Source organism: Papio anubis, chromosome 5 (assembly GCF_008728515.1).
Source record: "Papio anubis isolate 15944 chromosome 5, Panubis1.0, whole genome shotgun sequence".
Taxonomy (NCBI): Eukaryota; Metazoa; Chordata; class Mammalia; order Primates; family Cercopithecidae; genus Papio; species Papio anubis.
In genome coordinates, this window is record NC_044980.1 from 81,698,657 (window position 1) to 81,720,733 (window position 22,077).

General features: G+C 36.0%; 1 protein-coding gene across 31 annotated transcripts in view; it reads right to left on the bottom strand.

The window, feature by feature from the left end:
- Nucleotides 1-10,840: 10,840 nt before the first annotated feature.
- Nucleotides 10,841-22,077, bottom strand: part of MEF2C (myocyte enhancer factor 2C) — a 183,889-nt gene continuing 172,652 nt past the window's right edge. For 19 of the 31 annotated variants that reach the window (XM_003899911.4, XM_031666747.1, XM_031666746.1 and 16 more), the window contains 3 exons: nucleotides 21,824-21,953; nucleotides 21,099-21,234; nucleotides 10,841-15,529 (listed from right to left, as the gene is read on the bottom strand). In XM_003899911.4, coding sequence (XP_003899960.1) covers nucleotides 15,208-15,529; nucleotides 21,099-21,234; nucleotides 21,824-21,953 — 588 coding nt within the window. In that variant the 3' untranslated portion in view covers nucleotides 10,841-15,207. The remainder of the gene's footprint in view (nucleotides 15,530-21,098; nucleotides 21,235-21,823; nucleotides 21,954-22,077) is intronic. The other 12 variants (XM_031666751.1, XM_031666757.1, XM_031666753.1 and 9 more) reach the window with 2 other exon arrangements.

Sequence of the window (22,077 nt, forward strand, 5' to 3'; positions counted from 1 at the left end):
GCACCAGAAACATTGTTTTTTAATGTGTGCCCATTCCACATGATGGCTGTGTTGCTATGTGTGATGCTATAATATATCCAGGTGACAATGGAGGCTGTCTGGACAGTTCAGGCTTAGCAGCTTGATTCTAGTCATTGTCATTCAAAAATGAATTTTTACAAAGGCATGTACTGAGTGACCCAGATTATTCAATTGGCAACCACAATTTGTTTTTAGTTTGTTGCCCTTAAACAGGGCTGTCTTTATTCTGCCAGACCAGATGTCTAAGCCATTGACTACAGACCGAGAATCAGTAAAAATACAACATGTGTGGCCCTCAGAAGTTTTGTGTAAGGTAAGGATAATGGCTTTCAATCCAATTCATTGTGGTGACAGGTCCTTACCACAGTCTTCCAGTCTGCCATTGAAGCTGAACGATTACTGCCTCCCAGTAGATACTATCAGCTTTTGATTTAGTTAAATCATCAGTGAGCTAGGCCCAAATATTTAGGAAAACCTCTGTGAATAGAATTCCATTGAACTATTGGTTTTGCTTCATGTGGTGGAGTCAGGGACAAGGAGGTTCCCACAGGGGTAGCTGCCACTTTTTCATGTAAAGCCAAAATGCTGCCAGGGTCAGGCTGCCTGTACTCTTGATATACCATTTCCATTTGACTCACAATGCCTGTTGGGCATTCCTAGCTTGTTAATCATCAAGTTGGAGTTGACCTGAACTAAAATGGGAATGGCAGGGCAGACAGTCACAATGCTTGCACAGCTTTCAACAAGACCTTAGTAGCAGGTTAATAGCTTCCTTTTTTCACCAATGTTAGGCAGTGATGGTGTCTTGAGAGGTCCTGAAAATGACCTATCTGAGAATCTGGCAATCTTTAACTCTTTAACCGAAGCTGTGATTTCTTTTCTCCTCCTGGGTTTTTATTGTTCTTGACTACCCTAAAGAAAGGGTGCATGCAGTGATTCCTGTATAGGTCCTGTCTATCATTGATGGAACAGGGAACTATAGGCACATACCACCTTAATTTCATTACATGTTCAGACGTGGAAGTCACAATAGTACATAGTAGTAGCATAAATGCCCCGCCCATAAGGTCAATTTAGCTTATCTTGTCTACTGTGAACTTTGTGTAGACTCCATCAGTTGAATTCAGGTGCATTTTTCCCTACAGGGATACAGGTCAAGGAGTCTAACACACGCGCATCAAGGGGTACAGTAGTAGTACCCAGATCATGCTATTCTCCAGCTGTGAGGTTGGGAGGTGCAGGGTTGCTGGTGAGGCTAATCCATTGATGGGGATAGTAGGAGGAAATATAATTCTTAGCCTTTTCATTCCCCTTGACCCTTGACTCTAGGATGGATATCTTAACCCCAGTGCTGCTTTCTTCTCTGTTCACCTTTGGCGTCTGGAGAGTGCCTAGGTCCAGGGGTCCCTTTCTTTTTGTCCTTATCTATGTCACTACATTTTGTCTTGTGAGCTTTCAGCCACCCAGCGTCCAATGCCTCATTCTTGTTGCTAGGCAAGTTTGACTGCAGCAGAGACAGGCATGGCCAGCCCTGTGCAATCTGGCAAAACTTCGCATTCACTTTTGCTTTTGAGAGGCTGCCTGCTCATGGGGCAACCAAACTTCTAATGTTTGCTGTTCACCTGAAGGTCTATATTGACGAGCAAAATCCCTATTTCTGACGTCACTTATTTCAGTTTTAGGAATTGCTTGACTCTATAGCCACAGCCACACTATCTTTTAGCTGGAGTTTTCTGTTCCTTTGTAATGTTAATGTATCTTCCTCTGCCCATTTGTAGGAGAGTGAGCAACAACTAAGACACCATTTCTGTAGCTTGCTTCAATTTTAGCTCTCATTGTTTATCCTCATTAACAAGTAAAACAGTGGGAACTCTTACCCACTTCCACCCATACCCCATCTACCACTTGGGCAAGAATGTTAGCTATTGGATTCCAGGGGGTCTTTTCATATCTTTGAATGAAAATGGTGGGAGCCTTGTTCTTCCTTTTTAAAAAAGAAACATGTTTCTGCCACCAACCCATTCCCCCACCAAAAGTTAGAAGTTATTGAGTAAGTCTGTTACTGTTTGATAAAGGTTGGCAGAAGACATGAGACTCCTAAGTCAGACAAAAGTATTTATTTCTCATGGCACCACAAACAGCATGAGCATCAACATATTTGCATTGATTCCTTTTGTCCTCAGTTCTGTGTGATATGGTGGTGTGATATAGCTCAGATGGTTGCTATGCGCACAGTGGGTTCGTGTAGCTGAGGATTGCTAAGTTTGGGAAATTCACCACTTTTATAACAAGCAGTAAAAAAGCCCACTTTTTGTCTCAGAGGATGATTTTACCCTATCCTTCAAGGCTGCTCACTGCAAATCCAACCTTGAGAAATGACCTGGTTAAAGAGTAGTCTGGTCTTGAGGCTGGGTGCAGTGGCTCCCGCCTGTAATCCCAGCACTTTGGGAGGCTAAGGTAGGCAGATCACTTAGGGTCAGAAGTTCAAGACCAGCCTGGCCAACACAGTGGAACCCTGTCTCATGCCTGTAGTCCCAGCTACTCAGGAGGCTGATGCAGGAGAATTGTTTGAACCCCAAAGGCAGAGGTTGCAGTGAGCCAAGATCGCAACACTGCACTCCAGCCTGGGTGACAAAACGAGAAGATTAGACTGGTCCGGCATTTGCATTCCTGGCAAACCCAGCAAGATGTGTATCAATGGGAGAGACCCACAGAGGACTGTCTCCCAACAATAATACTTCTTCATAATAGTTTCATTTTTGAATCTGTTTGAACATATTTTAAATTATTTTTAAAAATTGCATTTAGAAATTTTTTAACATTTAGCTCATTACTCCTAGTGGTTGGTACCAGGTAAGGAGAGTAATCATTTACTATCCCCAGTTGCTCCCTAGAACCTTTCAGCTCCGTTGGAGGTATATTTATTTTTCATTAAGATTCTGTGAATGTGTAGTGCTATATAGTGTGCTAAAATAGGTAAATAGGTAAATACTGAGTGATGCACATGTGTGTGTGTATGTATATGTATATGCACATACAAATAACTATATATAAAAATCTATGCATAATGTGCATAACAGTTGTGTATATATATATGTGTGTGTATACATAGTTTTAAAAACCCTTATAGCATCCCTAAATATAGATATTATTTCCATTTACAGATGAAGAAACTGACCAAGAGTGGTTAAAAATTTTTTTTCATAACTTGTAGCTGGCCAACGGGGCATTAAACACAAGTGTCAAAGTTTGTAACCTTTTGACCATACCATGACACAATACAGATTAAAATATTTCTTAATATATAATAAGTTATATATTACTAAGGACTTAAGACATTACTTATTACATAATTAAAATAGCACAAGATCACAATTGAAGATTATTTTAATCTATATGATGGTTTATAATAAAACAAATGCTGGTGTTTGGGTATCTCTATGGGACCCTTGCTTGCTCACCTTTTCTACACAAGTGCACCTTTATATCCTCCTCTTCAGCTGAAGAAATATTGGGAGTAATACAATGGTCACTCTTTGATGTTATACAGGAGAAACAGAGCTGTCATCCTTATAATGTGACCTTATAAATTAGACCCAGATATCTACTTTCTAGAATGCAGCTTTCTTATATTCTTTCTGCTTGCCCTCAAAAACTGATGTTTGCTTGTGTTGGGTGTGCACAGCCTTGTGGTGGTGACAGACAAAGGAAAGCAAAAGCCCACATGGGAAATCTTTTACTATCATGGAGTTTGTTTTCTGAGACAAATACCCATGTAGATAAAATCAAGCCTTCTTTTCTACTGTTGATTGTATCAATCTGATTCATGTTCATGAACTATATGTATACACATTGTTTATGTGTTTTACATATGTATTATGTGTGTGTGCATATAAATGCTAAATGTCAATTAGAATTATATACACGTATTTGATCAAATGCATTAACAGTTTCTAATGCTTCATGCAAATAGTTTCTAATGCTTCATGAAGAATCTTTTGTTTTAATGTTTGACATCTTTTTTTTCTTAATAATTAAGTGAATATTGCAATGTCTACTGCCCTCCTCCCATTTAAGCATTTTTTTTTCTATTGATCATATGTACTTTTCTCTGAAATTCATACACTCATGAAATTCCACTGGTAGCTTCAGAGGACTTAAGCAGATAGGCCTTGCACTTAATTTCACTAAGTGCACCTCAAAATGCACCTGGGACTTTTATTTTTATTTGTGTTGTCCTTTATTTAACCCTCAAAGATGAATGGCTGAATGATCAGTTCTATAGGAAGGTGCTTTAATATTACCGGTTGCATTGACTGTCATTCTTGGTACTATATATACTGAAGCTTCAAATAGTTTCCCTGGGGTGAAAATTAATGAAGTCTCTTTTTGGACAGTCTAGAGACAAAATATAAGAATTTTAGCTTTCTTATTCTTTTTTATCTTCTGAGGTTTAACATTATGTTGAGCAAGAGTTAGTTAGAATATAGTATAAGACCCTGGATAGCAAAATAATCAAACCATTTAATATTCTACAAGAAATAATATCTTCATCTTTGAAGTAGTCAGTTTATGTGATGTGTATTGTTACACGACATGATCAGTCTCAATGTAATTATATTAGATTACTGCTACTACTTTAGCATTTGTATTAACTTGATCAGGATTGAACTGAAATTTACCTCCCTTTATCTATGGTAATGTAACAGTACAGCAAATATTACAGTGGAGTAGGTTCAAAGTATTTAAGAGAACTAACATTCTTTCAGTAGTTTATCTTGATTTGAATCAGGGCTCAATGGAAGCATAATGATTATCTGTATTGAAGCAGGCCCTCATACACTTCAACAGGAGATACCTTAGAGTGGCAGCCCTACTACTATTTCTTACATAATATTCTGAATTTGAGATTTCTCTTCATATAAGCATTTTAAAATTGAGTTAAAATTTACACAGAGTGAAACACACAGATCTTAAATGTACACTAGGTGAATTTTAACAAATCATCCCAGTCAGGATATATAACATTTCTGTCACTGAAGTAAGTCCCTTGGTGCCCCCTTCTAGTCAGTTCCCACTGCCACCAACAGGCAACCACTGTTCTGATTTCTATCAGCATAGATTAGTTTTGTCTGTTCTTGAACTGTATATAAATGCAATTATACAGTTTGTTCTCTTTTGTGCCCAGATTCTTTCACGCAGTATAATCCTCACATAAATTTTAATGAGTGATTTTAATAATTGTTATCACAATTAGCACTGAAATTAGTTACATTCTGGTTTATCTAATAACTAGTCATATATAATTTTTAAATACAGAAGTTCAATGTAACATGTCTCCTAGTTCTTGATTTTATATTTCATAGGAACTTTCTCTTCTATTCTCAGAGTCTACAAAATGCATTATTTAAAAGGCAGGAAGAAAATTGGGCTTTATCAAGGTAGGTGAGGAAGGGCTGTTGTGTATGTCTTTCTATTGTCAGTACATTTAAAGTGGACTCTGGAGAGGACACACTGGTTAGAAGACAAAAATCATTTTCTTCTGAGTTCTTTCGTAGTCATTAAACTCAAAGGACAAATATCATTACTGGTTGGGGTATTCAGGAGAGAGACGGAAGAAACTATTCTCTCTCTCTCTCTCTCTCTCTCTCTCTCTCATAGCTACAGAGTCTTGCTCTGTCCCCCAGGCTGGAGCTCAATAGTGTAATCATAGCTCACTATAATCTTTAATTCCTGGGCTCAGCCTCCAGAATAGCTATGACTACAGGTGTGCACCACCATGACAGGCTAATTTTTAAATTTTTTGTAGAGACAGGGGTCTCACTATGTTGTTCGGGCTGGTCTTAAACTCCTGAGCTCAAGTGATCGACTCACCTCAGCCTCCCAAATGATTGGGATTACAGGGTATAAGCTACCACTCCTGGCCAGAAAGTATTATTCTTTATTTTTGGAAAAAAAAAGTTTATTTTAATTAACAAATAACAATTGTACATATTCATGAGGGAAAGCATTATTCTTTTATTGCCAGTAGAACTCTGAAGTAAAGAAAATGTTTTCGATTGGCTCAAATAATTTTTTTTCACATGCAAAGCACATAAACCAGGATAGTAAATGGAAAGAATGAAAAGATGGAAAATAGTGAAAAATATTATTTTCAGCCTCCCAAAACTTAATTGGAAATTTAGCTGATGAATTTGAAAGTACCAAAAAGTAACATAATCTCCATGCAATTTCAGCTGATTGTTATGGACACAGGACACAGGAGTTGGTAAGGATGACATGTTTTCTGTGTTCTAATACTATAGCTGGGTTGGTCGTAGGGGAGGAGGTTACAATGACAATGAGCAAGGAAGCAACAGAAATTCAGCAAAGATCCCTAGATTTATAGCCTTAATATTAGATGGCTGATAGGATAAACTGATTATTAACTAGGCAGAGTAAATTAAACCTTATGGGATGAATTCTAAATTCATATTTGTGATTTAATTATAGAAAACTGCTTGCTTGAGTAAAGCTCTTTGGCCATTAGTGTAGTCAATAGAGAAGCAAACTGCTAACCTTAAGGTTGTGGTCCTGTCATCCAGAACTGACAGCTGAAGCCGCCTGTGCCTGGAGAATCCTAGAGGCGAGTCTATCAGTCCTGAGGTTTGCTCTACACACTGGCGTTTTCTTTCCAAAGGCCGCTTCATTAGAGGAGAGTTCCCTATAAATCTATTCAGTGTGTGGCATTTGCTTTTTTGGGGAAGGCTTATTTTCAAATAAAATCTTAAAAAAAAGAAGTAGCATATTATATATTTCAAAAATAAAAACAATATTTAGAAGTATGTGTTGTTAAATCTTTCCTCTCATTCACCTCTTTCCCCAAACCCTTACCACTTTGGTAACTACTTTCTTCATATTTTTTTTTTTTTTTTTTTAAGTTTTTTATTTTTTTTTAGATGGAGTCTCGCTCTGTCACCCAGGCTGGAGTGCAGTGGCACAATCTTGGCTCACTGCAACCTCCATCTCCTGGGATCAAGCAATTCTCCTGCCTCAGCCTCCCGAGTAGCTCGGATTACAGGTGTGTTAGCACCCCAGCTAATTTTTTTATTTTTATTTCTAGTAGGATGGTGTTTCACCGTGTTAGCCAGGTTGGTCTCAAACTCCCGACCTCAGGTGATCCACCTGCGTCGGCCTCCCAAAGTGCTGGGATTACAGGTATGAGCCACTGTGCCCGGCTGTATTTTCATTTCTTTGTGTATTCTTCTAGGGTTTCTTTATGCAAATTTAAGAAAACTTATTGCTTTGGTCTCCTCCTTTTCTTACCTGAAAGGTACCATGCTCTATACACTGCTCTATTATTCCTTTTTACCTAATGATATGTTCTGGAGTTTTCTGTATCAGTACATAGAGGCTTTAGTTTGTTTTGTGTTTTTCAAAAAATGGTTACATAGTATTCAATTCGGAGGATGTATCACAATTTACTTAAGCAGTCTTGTAGGGATAGGCACCTTCCTTATACTTTAATGAAGAATATTACACATATAAGCTTTTGCATACACATAGGTTTGCATTTCCAAACAGGGCTCTCTCCCTTGTAAAAATAAATGAGCATATCATATAGAATATTTCTGGAATAAATGTTTGAAGAAAGTAATTGTTTCTGTAACTATCACTTCTAGAAAAGTCTATGTTTTGATATATTTAGCACTAGTAGTGTGAAGCTTTGGGATGAATACCTGCACAGCTCGACTTTCTCTGTAAGTGGAGTATGTGCTTTGAGCATTAGCAATGTAGGGTCCTACCAAATTATCTTTTGAGAATGTGATATTCCTAAAGAAATAAAATAGCATACTGTGGTCATCATAGGAAAAATCAGAACTTTGTTGATTTCTTTTACCATCATTTTACGGAGTAGCATTGTGTTTACTTTGAGTAACTTGTGGGAGAGTGGGGCTCCCAATCTTTTCAGTGATTAGCACCTATTAAGTCTTAATGGAGCCTCAGTAACCCTCTGAGTTAGTGATAAACTCTGTGACTTAGAGAAAATCAGTGCTTAGAGGGAATAAATAAGTTTACAAATGTTACTTAGCTTGTGAGGGGCATAGTTGGTTTAATTATTAACCAAGACCTCTCAAAGAAAACTGCACTCTTGTCACAGTGTCATCAAGTAGGTTAGATAAGGTTATGTAGGTCAAGTCCATTGTAGGGAAGGGACTGTTAGTGTCATGCCCCCACTCACACACCAACTTCAGCATGTTTCCTCAGGTTGCCCCTACCACTGCAATCTCCCAGGCACTGGCTCTCCCTTGGTGGAACGTGCCAAGGGAACTAGCAAGGCCGCTACATTTCTGGCCCTGGAGTGTTTGAGCAAAGTGCTCTCCTAACTACTTTTTATTCCATGTAGAATTGTCCCACTAGTGTAGTTCATGTTTCCTCCCATTTCAGTCTGGCCTTTGTACTGAGTTGCCAGATTCAAAGGGTGAGCATCCTTTCTAGAAGTTGGCTACTAAAAATGGGTATATGAAGGCTGGAAGTTCTTCCTCCAGTCTGAAGCAATACAGACTGGGTAAGAGATGGAGCTGATGATTTGGCAGCCAAGGTTATCGTTAAGATCAGAAACTACTTTAAGACCAGAAACAGTGACCATTTCCCATGTTTTCCTAATTCTAACTCTTAACAAAAGTTCCCAGGAAGGAGGCTGTGCTTGGGACAGGAGAAATTAAAGAGCAGCCTCATTTTCGGTGATGGAGATATTTGCTCTCAGGCAATACGGACAGTTGGAATCCAAGGGATATGCACAGTAGGGAAGCAAACTTGGCTTTCCTCCTTCATCACTGGATCTTGTTTAGAAGTCAATCTGCAAGGATAACACATAGGAAAGATGCCATAGAAATATGCAAACAAAATGGAAAAAGGGTTTTCTCAAATCACAAGATGAAAATTCAGATGCTGTGTTCTGAATAGGGTTCCCTTGCCAAATTCAGTATTTCTATTTAATCCAGACTTTCAAACATAATTGAAAGAAAAAAAAAACCCACACATCCAAATCAGGCCAGCATTTACTGATATCCTGAGTTTAAGTCTTTATTTACAACATTCTCATATTCTAACTCAACATACTGAAAACTGAAGTGACTACCTTCCTCACAAAGCAGTGACCTCTCAATTTCCAATTTGGACATTACTAGGATCCTAATCATTTAAGCCTAAAACTGTAAACTTTAACAATTCCTTATCTATCACCATTCCTACCATTAATCTAACCATTTACTGAATTCTGACAATTTTCTCTCTCCTAAATCTTTCAGTTAATTGCTTAAGCCTAATTCTTTTAAATTTGTGATTATACATACAATCAGAGGCAAACTAACTCTTCCAGTCTTGTCTCTCACTGCTCCCTACACACGGCTATACTTTACCTAAACAGAAAGGCCCACAATTCCTGCAAGTTTGTCTCTTGCTTTCCTATCTCTGTACCCTTTGTATCTACTATTTCTTCCTTGTGAAATGCCCTCATCCAGGGATGGTGTCATAATTCCAGGGCCCACTGCAAAATGAAAATGTGGAAGTCCTTGTTGAAAAAGCAAAACAAAAGGTTCCCTCTGTTAAAGGTACTAAAATATAAAACAGTTCGCTTTTTCCTGTGTATTTCCTCTGCTCAGGCACATGCTTTATTGTCCTATTGAACTTTACTTACAACATTCAAACTCAAACATAGAATTATTAAGGATAATTTTATTACCAGGATATTATCAGGATAATGATAGCAGAACACGAAATGAAACACAAGGTAGGGCCGTGTGTGACTGCAGGGATCACATGCCCACAAACAGCCTTGAACTCATCCCCTTCTGGGCCTTTCTCAATCCTGCCCACCTTCAAAATTAAGTGAAAGGCTTCCTCTGCTGGGTGGATGAGGAAGTGTCCAGGATCTGAGCCTCTGCTCTGCTCTGCCCCAGGATGGCCAGAGTGACTCCCGCGTAGTACTTTGTAGACTTCCCTGAGAATGCCTTTTATCTCCTATTAGTTTATAAGTTTCCTAAGATAAAGGGCTACATCTTCATTCATCCTGGAATCACCACATGAGCTACATATAATAATTGCTTAATAAAAGTTTGCTGAAAATGAATACAAGAGAACAAAGCAAAAAGCACTGTTATTTTGAAGCCATAGGCAACATTTCCCCGAACTGCATTTGTTTCGGAGCAGATATCACCACTAATGCAAGAGTCCAAGTTCTCCAGCTGGCTAACTGGTGGTGTCTTGTTTTCCTTTTCAGTTTTTAATCTTTGTATTGATCTTTTTAAGGACATTCCCCTTTAGAGATTACTATTGAATGTTAATAATGAATACCTTTGATAGTCTCTAAAAATGTATGAATTCACTAATGTATTCAGATTTATAAGCCCATGTTTTCAACCTTTAGAAATTACTCTGATGAAGAAAAAGGAAGTGCTTTTGGAAACACTTCCTGCAGATTTTAGTTAAAAACTAACTTATTTTATGGTACTGCTTTTCACAATAACTTGAAAAATTCTGTACATTTAAACAGGTTATCAGAGATCTTCATGGAACTTCTTTGATAAAGAAGTTGAACCATTCAATAAGAACCTTAAACTTCCAACACTGGCTGAATTCTGTAATACCCTAAGAACTGTTATCCAATTCACACCCCTCCCACGCACACATATCCGTCTTTTCATGTAATAGTTTGAGTTGAAAACTGAGAAAGCTCATTTGTGCATGTGGCATAAGCTGCTTTTTAAAAAACCCAATAAAATTGAATAAATTTAAACAGCAAAACATTAATTTAAAAAAATGCACCACGGACACTGCATCACTAAGAAAGCCAGTAACTTTACTGAATTGTCTGCAAAATACAAATTATACCTTATTTCCAGCAGGAGAAACTTTTGAAAATTTCCCACTTTTATTCACTACAGACAGCTGAATTAAGTCCCTTGAGATACACAGATGTGGTTTAACTTAGTTATAACATCTTGTCATCTAGTGGCGACAAAGTCCAGCTTATGCCGCTGTGAGCCTCTATTTGAATATTTGTTGCAAATGCTTGTATGCCCTCATTTACAAGCGATTTTAATTACTCTCATTTAATGGAAACAAGTCCCCAGGAAAAGAAAAAGAAGAAAAATGATACAGCAAACCATCTGAAGCAATCCAAGTCCTACGCCTACAGTGACCCAGGTCTACTTTGCTTGAAGAGAACACTGGTACTGCATTCAAACCACAACAGAATCCGTCACTTAACTGACCTCTCTGAATTAAACTGAGGTATGAATCAATTTGAGGTATGAACAGGGAAGGCAAAATGCAATACCAGATTATGAAAATAACCAAAATGGAAAAATTTGATGTAGAAGATATGTGGCTTGGATTGCTCCACATCTTTGGTTAAAACATATTAAGAAAAGCCTTTAATTACATCTGTAGTCTGAAGCATTCTAACAGACACCAGTATTCCAGCAATCTTCAAAAGATCTGTAGTGGCAGGAAATTAACGCCATAAAAGTGACGACATCACGGCAGATGGCACAAACGAGAACAGATGAAGTATGCCATGCTTAGGCAACAGCCTTTATTGAGGGTTCAAGTGGCTTCTTCTTTAAAAAAAAAAAATGTTTTTTAAAGAAAGAACTACAAAGCATTTACTCTCTGGAAAAACAAACAACAAAATAAAGAGGGCAAAAAATGCTATCTCTAAGTTAAAAGATGGGCATGTAAGAAAAACAAATACATAAAAGTGTGTGAGGGCAGACATTCTTTTAAAAAGTGTCTTGGAATTTTGTTTCTTCATTCTCACTTTAGTTAACCTTTAAATGATCTGAGGATGACAGGTATTTTTATATTCATCATTACAAAATGCTAAATTCCACCTTTGGGAAAAAATAAGCCATTTTACTAAAAAACACAATTTTTAAAAAGGTTGAAATAAACAGCCTCCACGCAGCAATGCATACAATATACAGGTTGTGCAGCTTGTGTATATTGCATCACTGTTACCAGCATTCAAGCTTCATATTACTAAAAGTCTTTTAAAATAGGATTAGATATAACAATACTTGCAGCCGTGTAAAATGCCACTTATGGTTCTTTTACTTGCAATGAAGAATGTTGCCTAAAATGTTACTCTAGGACGGGTTATGTAAAATAATACTCCCTCAGGGCTCTGCCCTAAAGTCTGGAATACAAAGGATTTACTGTGATTAAAAACCATACTAGCTTTGCAAATACAATAAATGGTAAATTACAGATAAGGTATAAGGGTAAAGATAGACCAAAATTGTTTACAGAAAGTGACTCATCACAATCAAAATTGTGCTTCTTCTCATTAAATCATCTTTAAAAAATTCTCAGATTATCCCTTCGCTATCATGCCACCACTTTATAAGAATTCAGTAGTGGGAACAAGAGATGACTGGCATCCATTTTCAAGTGATTCTGTTCTCTTCATGTTCTTATAAAACTATTGTCAGAACTGCTATAAATAGCCAAGGCTTCTGCTGGTACTTTAGCTTACTTTATCTTCAACATTAAAAATTCACTTTTTCTTTGTTGCTGAGGCAAATTGCAGGTTAAAAAACTAATATGGCTATTTCTTCATATTTTCATATAATGACCCTTTCCCACCCACTGGTATCTACTGATATTGATATACTAAAGTATTTTGAAATGACAAAGAACATTTGTGACATGTTTGCATATTTTATACACATCAAGTTAGAAGGATGGGTTGTAAGGATGGGATCAAGTCTATGGTGAGGAAAATGATTTTCTTATTTTTTCCCCTGTGCGTGTGTGTGTATGAGTGTGTATATTTTCAGGGATGTTTTTGTTTTTCCTCTGCATAAATGTTATTCTTTCATGTTCCATCCGTGGATACCTTGAGTAGTGGGATATATATGAAATGGTTGATAGATTTTTTTTTTTTTAGTATATAAAACATTAGTACAAGGCAGGCTAGCATCCTTTATGGATACAACCAAAGGTGCATTGTGGTCTAATTGTGGATTTCAGATCAAGTTAAGAAAAATATAGCCTAGTTAATAAGGTCTCTTGGCTTCTGCCACCCAGCGGCAGCCTTTTACAATGAGAAACACATAGCAACTATGCAAGTAAAAGAGAAAAAATGGTTAAGAAATGTCCTACACATGATATAGCAGTGTTGATATTACTGCCTATATCTTCTTTGCTGTGTATGTCAATGCATATGATTGGAGATGAATCGACAGATCTTCACATTCCAAGAGAAGGAAAATCTTTCCTAGACTGAAATATCTTTTAAACAATATATATTGACTTTCTTATGGCACTCACTTATTAAAGGGTCTGAAAATTAATCCCTTATAGACGAATATTAGACAAGAGTCATTTTTTTAAATTAAAAAAAGGGACATAGAGAGGTTCTTTATGGGATTTCTTGAAATGGCTATTAAATCTCTTTATTGAAGAAAAAATAGATGACATACATGCTTTATGCAGAAGTGACATTTGGGGGTCCTGACACACCGGGATTGTTCAACAGTCCTATATTGCTGACAAGATTGTCAAGGGTCAGTTAAAATAATTAAAAACGGATGACAAAGCAACTATCCCTTTACCTGTTTCCTTCTTGTCTAGCACCCAGTCTTTCACATTTTTCTTCTGTGGGAATTTATAACTTATTCACCAAGTAAATTCCATATCACTTGTTTCTAGGGCCATATTTGCAGGACATGTGCCCCAACATAGCTTCTCTATTCTGGGCATATTTCTAAAAAGCGTATCAAATTCTAGGCTGAAAACCAACCAGATGATTTAGAATATGGGCAAGTTAGGATATGCACTTACTGAATTCCAAGATGCATGGTGAAATGGTGAGATCAGAAAGGGGCCCTGCATTTGATAAAAATGCAAAAAACAAAATAAAAATAGCATGAAAGAAACTAGTATATACAATGGATGTCAGTTGACCCAATAGATTGTTAATGTATTAAAAACAATTTAGGGTGTTGCAATGTGATATGTTCTAACCCCACAGGTTATCCTTTTGACAGCTGACCTTAAACTTATAAAATGTATGCAGAGTAAAAGAAAACAGAAAGAAAATAGTTACTCAAATGTGCAACTGCACAAATATACCCCCCTCCCGCTATTAAGATAACAAAACTTCTGCTATTACCATAATATTATATATATTAGAAAGCTATACACAAGCATGTTAATTTCACAGATTTTTTTAAAAGATTCTTAATATTTTATATAATTAGAAATACACATTTCAAAAACAAAACTTCTACAAAGAGAAAACAGTTATCTTGGTTAGCAAAGCATGGAGTTCTTCATGGCTTAGGGTAGTGCTTTCTATACAAAAAGTCCTTTTTGGTTTTTTACAGGACTGTTTAAAATATTAGCGAAGCTATCAAGGGGAAAAAAACACATTTTGGCTTAAGTAAACTACAAAAAGCCACAAATGCTTTGCAAACTCTGTCTTACCTTTTATATGAAAATAAGCAAAATGTAATGTACATATTTTTATATTTTTATTTAATAAGAGATGCAGACCCAGATTTATTTATTTAATTAAATACGTTAGCCCTCCAACTCCACATTTTTTTTTAAATAGGTATGGTCCTCTTTTAATGGTCTTTGATCCTTTTTAATGAGTGCCATACGCCAATGATATGCCTGCAGGTTTGTGAGCATTCTTGGTATGTCAGGTGACCTGGCGTGTTCCTAACATTTACCAATGGCCACCCATTACCGGGTCTGTCCAAGCATCTATACATTTTTCTATATGTTGCATAACAGCTGCTCTCTCTTTCAGTAAAGATCTGCCGCTTTTGGCAAATGTTTCCTTTTGTCTATTTACATGTAAATAACGTTGAACCTGCAACATGACACTATCTATTGTAACATACATTTTGCAAAGGAGCACAACAGTGAAAAGAAGTTAGCCTTAAAATCTATTTTGTACAAGTGTTCTGTTGTACAACTCAAGTGCTAAGCTTATCTCAGCATTTCTGTTTATCTTTATACTGTATCACTGAGGCAATTTAAAAGTACTTTTACAAAACAGAGTACCTGACTTTTTTTTTCCACACACGGCACATATAATGCATATCGACCCCCCTTCCCCATTAAGGTATAGCACACACACACACTGCAAGAAAAAAAAAAAAAAAAAACTAGTAAGTAATAATGTGATCATGTTGCCCATCCTTCAGAAAGTCGCATGCGCTTGACTGAGGGACTTTCCCTTTCGTCCGGCGAAGGTCTGGTGAGTCCAATGGGGGAGTGGAATTCGTTCCGGTGATCCTCTCGGTCGCTCCCGTCGTACGAACTGCTACAGCTGCTCAAGCTGTCAACAGGAGATCTCCCCGCCTCGTGGCGCGTGTGTTGTGGGTATCTCGAAGGGGTGGTGGTACGGTCTCTAGGAGGAGAAACAGGTTCTGACTTGATGTTGAGGCTTTGAGTAGAAGGCAGGGAGAGATTTGAACTCTGAGATAAATGAGTGCTAGTGCAAGCTCTGTAGGAGGAAAGGAAACCCAGTTACAGATGAAGGAGGCCTGGAGGCCCCAGGAACTCACAATTACATCAAACATCAGCTTAAAGACTCGCATAGACACCAGAGCATGCCCAGAGTGAAGAGAACGTGCTTGGAAGCACATAAGGGCATCGCCTTCTTAGGGCGATTTAGGATGCCTTTGTTGATTTGCCCGGTAGTAATTACAATATTTAATTGGTCCAGGCCTCATGAAATATATCTCTAGTCTCTGACAGGCTCCCTAAACATTCAGTTCACCATTTCAGAAAGGTTTAAGACACAATGGAAAAAGCATTTTCTGTGTTCGTGGACTCTATCCCTAGACTAGTTCCAAAAATTAAATTTCTAAGCCTTTAGATACAGTGTTTAGCTCTGGAATTAGACTTCCTTGATTTACTAATGCTTGTGTTTGAATATTAATTTTAAAAGCTTATTATCAATATAAATATTTGCCTCTAATTAATAAGCACATACAGATGGAGTTACATAGTCTTCAGAGAAAGTGAAGGGAGTTCAAATTTTAAATGACTAGAACTCAAATGCTACACAATAACTATATCTGGTAAAAAGCATGGGAGGTGGAAAAAAGGGAAAAGGTGAGGGAAATTGAAAATTTTCTGCAGAAAGTTTAAATTTTGGTTTTAAAACACTTAGACTTTCTACTCCATTAAAACTGATTATTTGACTTTCTTCATCCTTTTGCAGTTAGGTGAGATGAAAATACTCTGTGTTCCACAATTACCTCAATTTTATTAATGCTAGTCACTCCCTGATGGAATTCTTAGGCTACCACTCCTCTTATGTATCATTGGTATTAGTCGATGAATCTGGTGTTGCCTAAGGAAAGCTTGTTGCGAAGAAGGATGTAGTGTGATTTTACTGTGTTTATAATCCTTAATCCTCATATATTCCCAGAGAGAATAATTTTTCCTTCTTCCAAAATCTGGGAAAATTTAGAAACTTGGAATTCTAGAGGAAAAAAGCATTAAGCCCTTAAGTGTAGATGAGCAATCACAACGACTTTGATCAGGACAAACCATAGTGACATTGCTGGCATCAATTTTAAGATGCTTTTACTCTTCTTACACTGATTACACTGACTTCCACAGCTAGAGTCAGGATTACTTGACTATATTGTCAAGGGAGTACGGTACTCTCTTTTATTGAGGAAGAATCCAAGTGAAGAATTATCCATACAGACACACCCATTTTAAACAAAGGAAAGCGAGCCTACTTACTAATGTATGTAATTACGCTGCTTTCCAGTGGAGAGAACTAGTTGGCACTAACAATGTCATTATGAGCACTGAGAGAAAAATATATATTTCAGAAAAAAAGTGGAGTAACTTGGGGCTGGCTTTTTGGGAGATGTGACACAAACTCAAGATGTATAGTGATATAAAATTAGTCAGAAACGAGTTTATCTTTGAGTGATGTTTTGTACAAAAGCACCACCTACTGGCAAAGAATTACTTTCCTTCTATTAATAAATAGGTGAGCTAATGTAGAGAATAATATAAAGGAGAATTATTTGTTTCCTTAATAAGCGTTTCTTTCTCTACCTTTTATGATCTTATATAATCAAAGCAGTGTTAGCATTTACATAAAGAAACTACACTAAGTGTATATAATTTTCAAATACCTGTTTATATTTGGAGCTATTTATTTGTAGCTTATTATTTTATAGTCTTTATCAGTTTACTAATTTTCCAAAATTTTAATTAAATAAGCCTTGTTAAAATGGGGAAAGGGAACTCCTGTATTTCAAAAGGATCCATAATGGTAGACTATTTTATCTTGGTTCAAAGTTACTTAGTGATTCATTTTGATGTTAGAGGAAATCGTCTTTTGATTTCTGGAATAAAGAATTTTCCTGGCTCTAGGAAAGACTGTATCGCTAAAATTTAATTAAATGTTTCTGCTATGAATCACACAACTGTTTAATAATGAATATGAATTAGGAGCCTGAAAATAAAAAGTGATATATCAATAAATACTTTGGCTTGCCCTTTGACATATAGATTGTGTCTTCACAGGGAGGGTGACATAGAAAATTAGAAGAAAAAATTGGTGAGTTGGACAGTCTAACAGTTAATCTAGATAAGGTAAGGAAAAATAATATAACCAAAATTCTGTTTCTTTAATGCAGTTTTTGGAAGCTGCATTATTCACCTCTTTGCTTCATCTCCCTGTGTTAACTGGTCTGTATAGGTTTAGCTGCATATCTTTCCCATGAAAGATGTAACAATTACTGGTTATCCCTTTCTACAAACAGACTAGCTTAAATTTATCTTTTGGTGGAATTTCATTTGACACTGAAAACATACATGAAGCATTTTGAGTAATTCTGGGGACTAAATCCACAGTAATAAAATGCAAGTGATATCTTAGATTCAGCTTCATTATACTGTGACATAGGATACAAAATAGAATGGCTAGTATCTGTTAACAAAGAAGTATTTTCTTGAAGAGAAAAAAGCAGCATTAAAATAACTTAACTGCATATATGCTAGGTTCAGATATAAGCATGTTGGTCTACTTGTTCTTAAGAACAAAATATAGACACGAATAATTATAGACCTGGATAATCGTGAAATACTGCATATGTGTGGGTGGGTGATAAAGAGGTGGGTGGGGAGATAGAAGCCAGATATGCAAGTTACCCATATCAAGTCCTCTATGCAAATTTTCATCTATTACAGATGCTTTCGAATTGGGAAAACTCCTACCCTTTCCCATAATTGTTCAGAAATCAAACATGACTGGATAGTTTTATTCAAATTTTTTACTGCCTCCGCCTGGAAATTAGACTATCAAACTATATTTAACCTAACCTTTTATAAGTCATCTCTACTCGGAGTTCTCTCTCTCTCAGTATGTACTGAACACCCACATCGACAAAGATGACGTATGGAAATGCTTCCAGAAAACAGGTTGCCCTTTTTATAGGTGGTAGTTTAGAAAAACACTAAAACTTAGTGTTACTCTAAATCAAATATTAGTATTCAAAAGACTTTCATTAACTCTTGATAGCAAGTTCCTCTGTCAACCATCTCTCTCCCTATAGCAAATCAATTTGTGCTGTTTACTTAGCTTGGTTAGATAAAACCAGATACTAGGTTTTAAAAGTACAGCTTTGAAGACTTAAAGCTCCAAAGGACAAAATGAACTTTTTTCCATGGGCAAAATATGAAGAACTCTATTTATAGTTTTGCAATTTTGAGAAAGAATTGTGGTAACCATCTTGGGCTTTGGGATTATCTACTTTGGTGGTGCTGAAATATATTCCACTCTGCTATGAACATTGTCTCTAGCCAAAAGAATGTGAGCCCGCAACACAAATCTATGAGACAACTTTGGCCTGGAAAATGTATCAATTCTTTTTATATTGATTTACACTGTAAAGAATTAAGGACGCTCATGTAAATTACTTTACATAAGTATTGCAGCTTGGGATTTAAAAAAAAAAAAAAAAACCTGTTTAACATTTTATCGTGTGAACATGAGGTAGTCCATGTGAAGGAACCTCCTTTCAAAAAGCTACTCTGTATGTGATTGTGAGAGGGAGAGAAAGTGTGTGTGAAGCAGAGAGAAAGGAGGGCCAACAGTGAAAGGACTGGAAGGGTCATTCCATTGATTTGAGGGGCAAGGGACGTGATTAAGTGCAACTAAAACTCACAGATAAAACTAAGAGTCAAATTAAGCACAACGAAATTCAGTGTTGAAAGGAACCGGGAGCTGAACAAAATGTTTCATCTTTAGCTGTTGTAATTCAGTTCCTTTCTAGTCTAGGGCTGTCCCTCCTTTCTCATTTACTGAAACCTCTATTAGAGGCAGCAGAGAATTAGATTCTTCCTTTGTAATAGAAAAGAGTTTTAAAATTGTAGTAGAGTTAAAATATGTAAATAAATATGTGTTTATATGTAAAAATGTAAATTATCAGGTATTATTGAAAACAAAAAAAGCCACATTCAGAGAAAATAATATGGCTTTTGATGTTGATAACTTTCAGGGAAATCTAGCCCTATAATGGATTAATTTTGTGAAAAAAACGGGAAATAAGCGGTTATGTTTATTTTTGACAAGAATCATGTTCAGTGGATTCCTTGCTAAGCCATAGCAGTAGATATTTTGTACAAAATATGTATACATGTACATATTTTTTAGTTGCCTGGATGGTATTATGCTTGGTGATAATTACCTGAAGAGGTTCCCACAATTAATGTCTACTTGAATAGCTAACATTCCAGAGAAAATTTAAGTGTCCTAAAAAGATAAAACTCTGTTGCTGATCAATACATAATGTATCTTCAAAGTTAACTATCTTTCAAGAAAGCTGAGCAACAGTGTCACGTGAATTTATCTTACTATTTAAATGAAAGGTTAGATTTTCAATGACAAAGATTAGTGGGTAGGATGAACATAAGCAAACAGTGTATGGGTGAATATTTCATAATCACAACACTAATATATGCTAAATCAGTATCATGTGAAAGCTAGTGGGTGGCGAGAGAGGGCACTAGCAGACATAAGAGACACAAAGTTGTGGTATGTATCAGTGACTTTTATACTAATCAATGTTTTATTCTCACTATCTCCTTAGAAATACGGATATATAACTAGTTAACTAATACAGCTAATTGATTAATGATAACCAAATGGCTAAGCAGAAAAGTAAAAGTGGGCTAGGCATACAGAATATTTTTAAAATATAAAAGCTTGTTATCTTTAAATATTTTATATGCTCCTGGTATTTTCTTTTGAAGATTAATTGCAATTTTGGACTTATTAAATTGACAGTCAGGCTTTCAGTTTACGTTTTAAGCTTTTTAAAAAAATGATTTGTTTTATATGAAGTAGTGTGAATTGTGAATTCAGAGCTTTTTAAAGGTTTGAACGTTTCCACAGATAAATGACAGGAGTCATTTCTATGATAAAGACATATCTGAAAACTACCACAAGGGGGCAGAAAGATACATCCTACGACTACATAAAACAAAAATTATTTTTATACCCAAATTTAGGAAATTAGTATTATATGTACTAATTAGTATTATATACATGTATTTCATACAATATCTATAAGTATACAACTATACTATGAATACATTATAAATATATGAAGCTTGTATATCAAATGACTAGTTGTTCCTATGTGTATTAGGTTAACATTGGCATAAACTATATGGTTTATGTGAAAAAAGAAAAATTCTCAAATATCTAAGCTTATACTATAAATGCCTTCTTAAGTCCCAAATGAACTGTGTGAAAACTAAATAAAAATTCTATCACTGATAGAAGTGGAAACAAATGTAGCCTAAAACAATAAGGAGACAATTTGCCTCATTATTACAGAGCTCGCTGTCCTCTTAAAAAACAGGTATACAAGATTTAAGCTACTTGAAAAGTATTGATTGGAAAATTACACTTGGATTTCAATAAAGTAGAATTTTACACCCTCTAATGGGATATTAAAGCACATATTTAGAGATCGCCATTTGTTTTTTAAAATGCATTCTAAAATTATACTATAAAAAATAATATTGCTTACCCCAATTGACTGAGGGCAGATGGTGGCATGTTATGTAGGTGTTGCTGTTGCCAGCCAGTTACTGAACCAAGGTGAAGAGCGCTGGCGGTGTTAAACCCAGACAGAGATGACAGGTCTGCACTACTCAGAGAGTACTCTAGATTAAAAGAATAAAACAATAAGGGGAAATATTAAATTCAGAAATTATCAAATGCTACATGGAATAAACATTTTCAATTTCCAAAGTATTCTATTAGGATTATCATTGTTATATGTATTTTTGATTTTGGGAGGAGGGGAGATAAAGCATCAGCGATAATTTTAATTTAAAAGGAATATACTATAAACCAAAAATAAGTATTCCATGAATGCTTTGAAGTAACATAGTCTACAATTCTAGTTTATTAGAACTATAATCTAGTATAAAGGTATGTACATATTTGATGATATACAAATGTTAAACAATCCTGAGAAAGTGAGCTTTTTATTACATCAAAGAAATAGCTCAATTTTCTTGAAAGTGTGCTTCTATTTTGAACTCAGGTTGCGTAAATAAAACTTTCAGTCAGTTAAGAAAGAAAAACGTGGATATTCACTTTGTCTTAGTAAAGAATGGTAATGTTGCAGTGCTGTGGACAGCACAGGCCCTAAATAAAGCTTCCTAACAGAGTAAAAGATAACTTTTTCATCTTGCTTTTCAATAAAAAGTATTTAGTGTACTAATTGCACATGACAAAGCTACTCACCGGTACCATATGTTGTTGAAATGGCTGATGGATATCCTCCCATTCCTTGTCCTGGTAAAGTAGGAGTTGCTACAGAAACCACTGGGGTAGCCAATGACTGAGCCGACTGGGAGTTATTTATCCTTTGATTCTTTTAAAGTAAATAAAAAGACATTACTGATGGAATATTTTTAAAAGTTAAAAATACTAGATTTCAGTATTAGTTTTGCACATAAAGAGATAACTTGGTACAAATCTCATGAAATTAATCATTT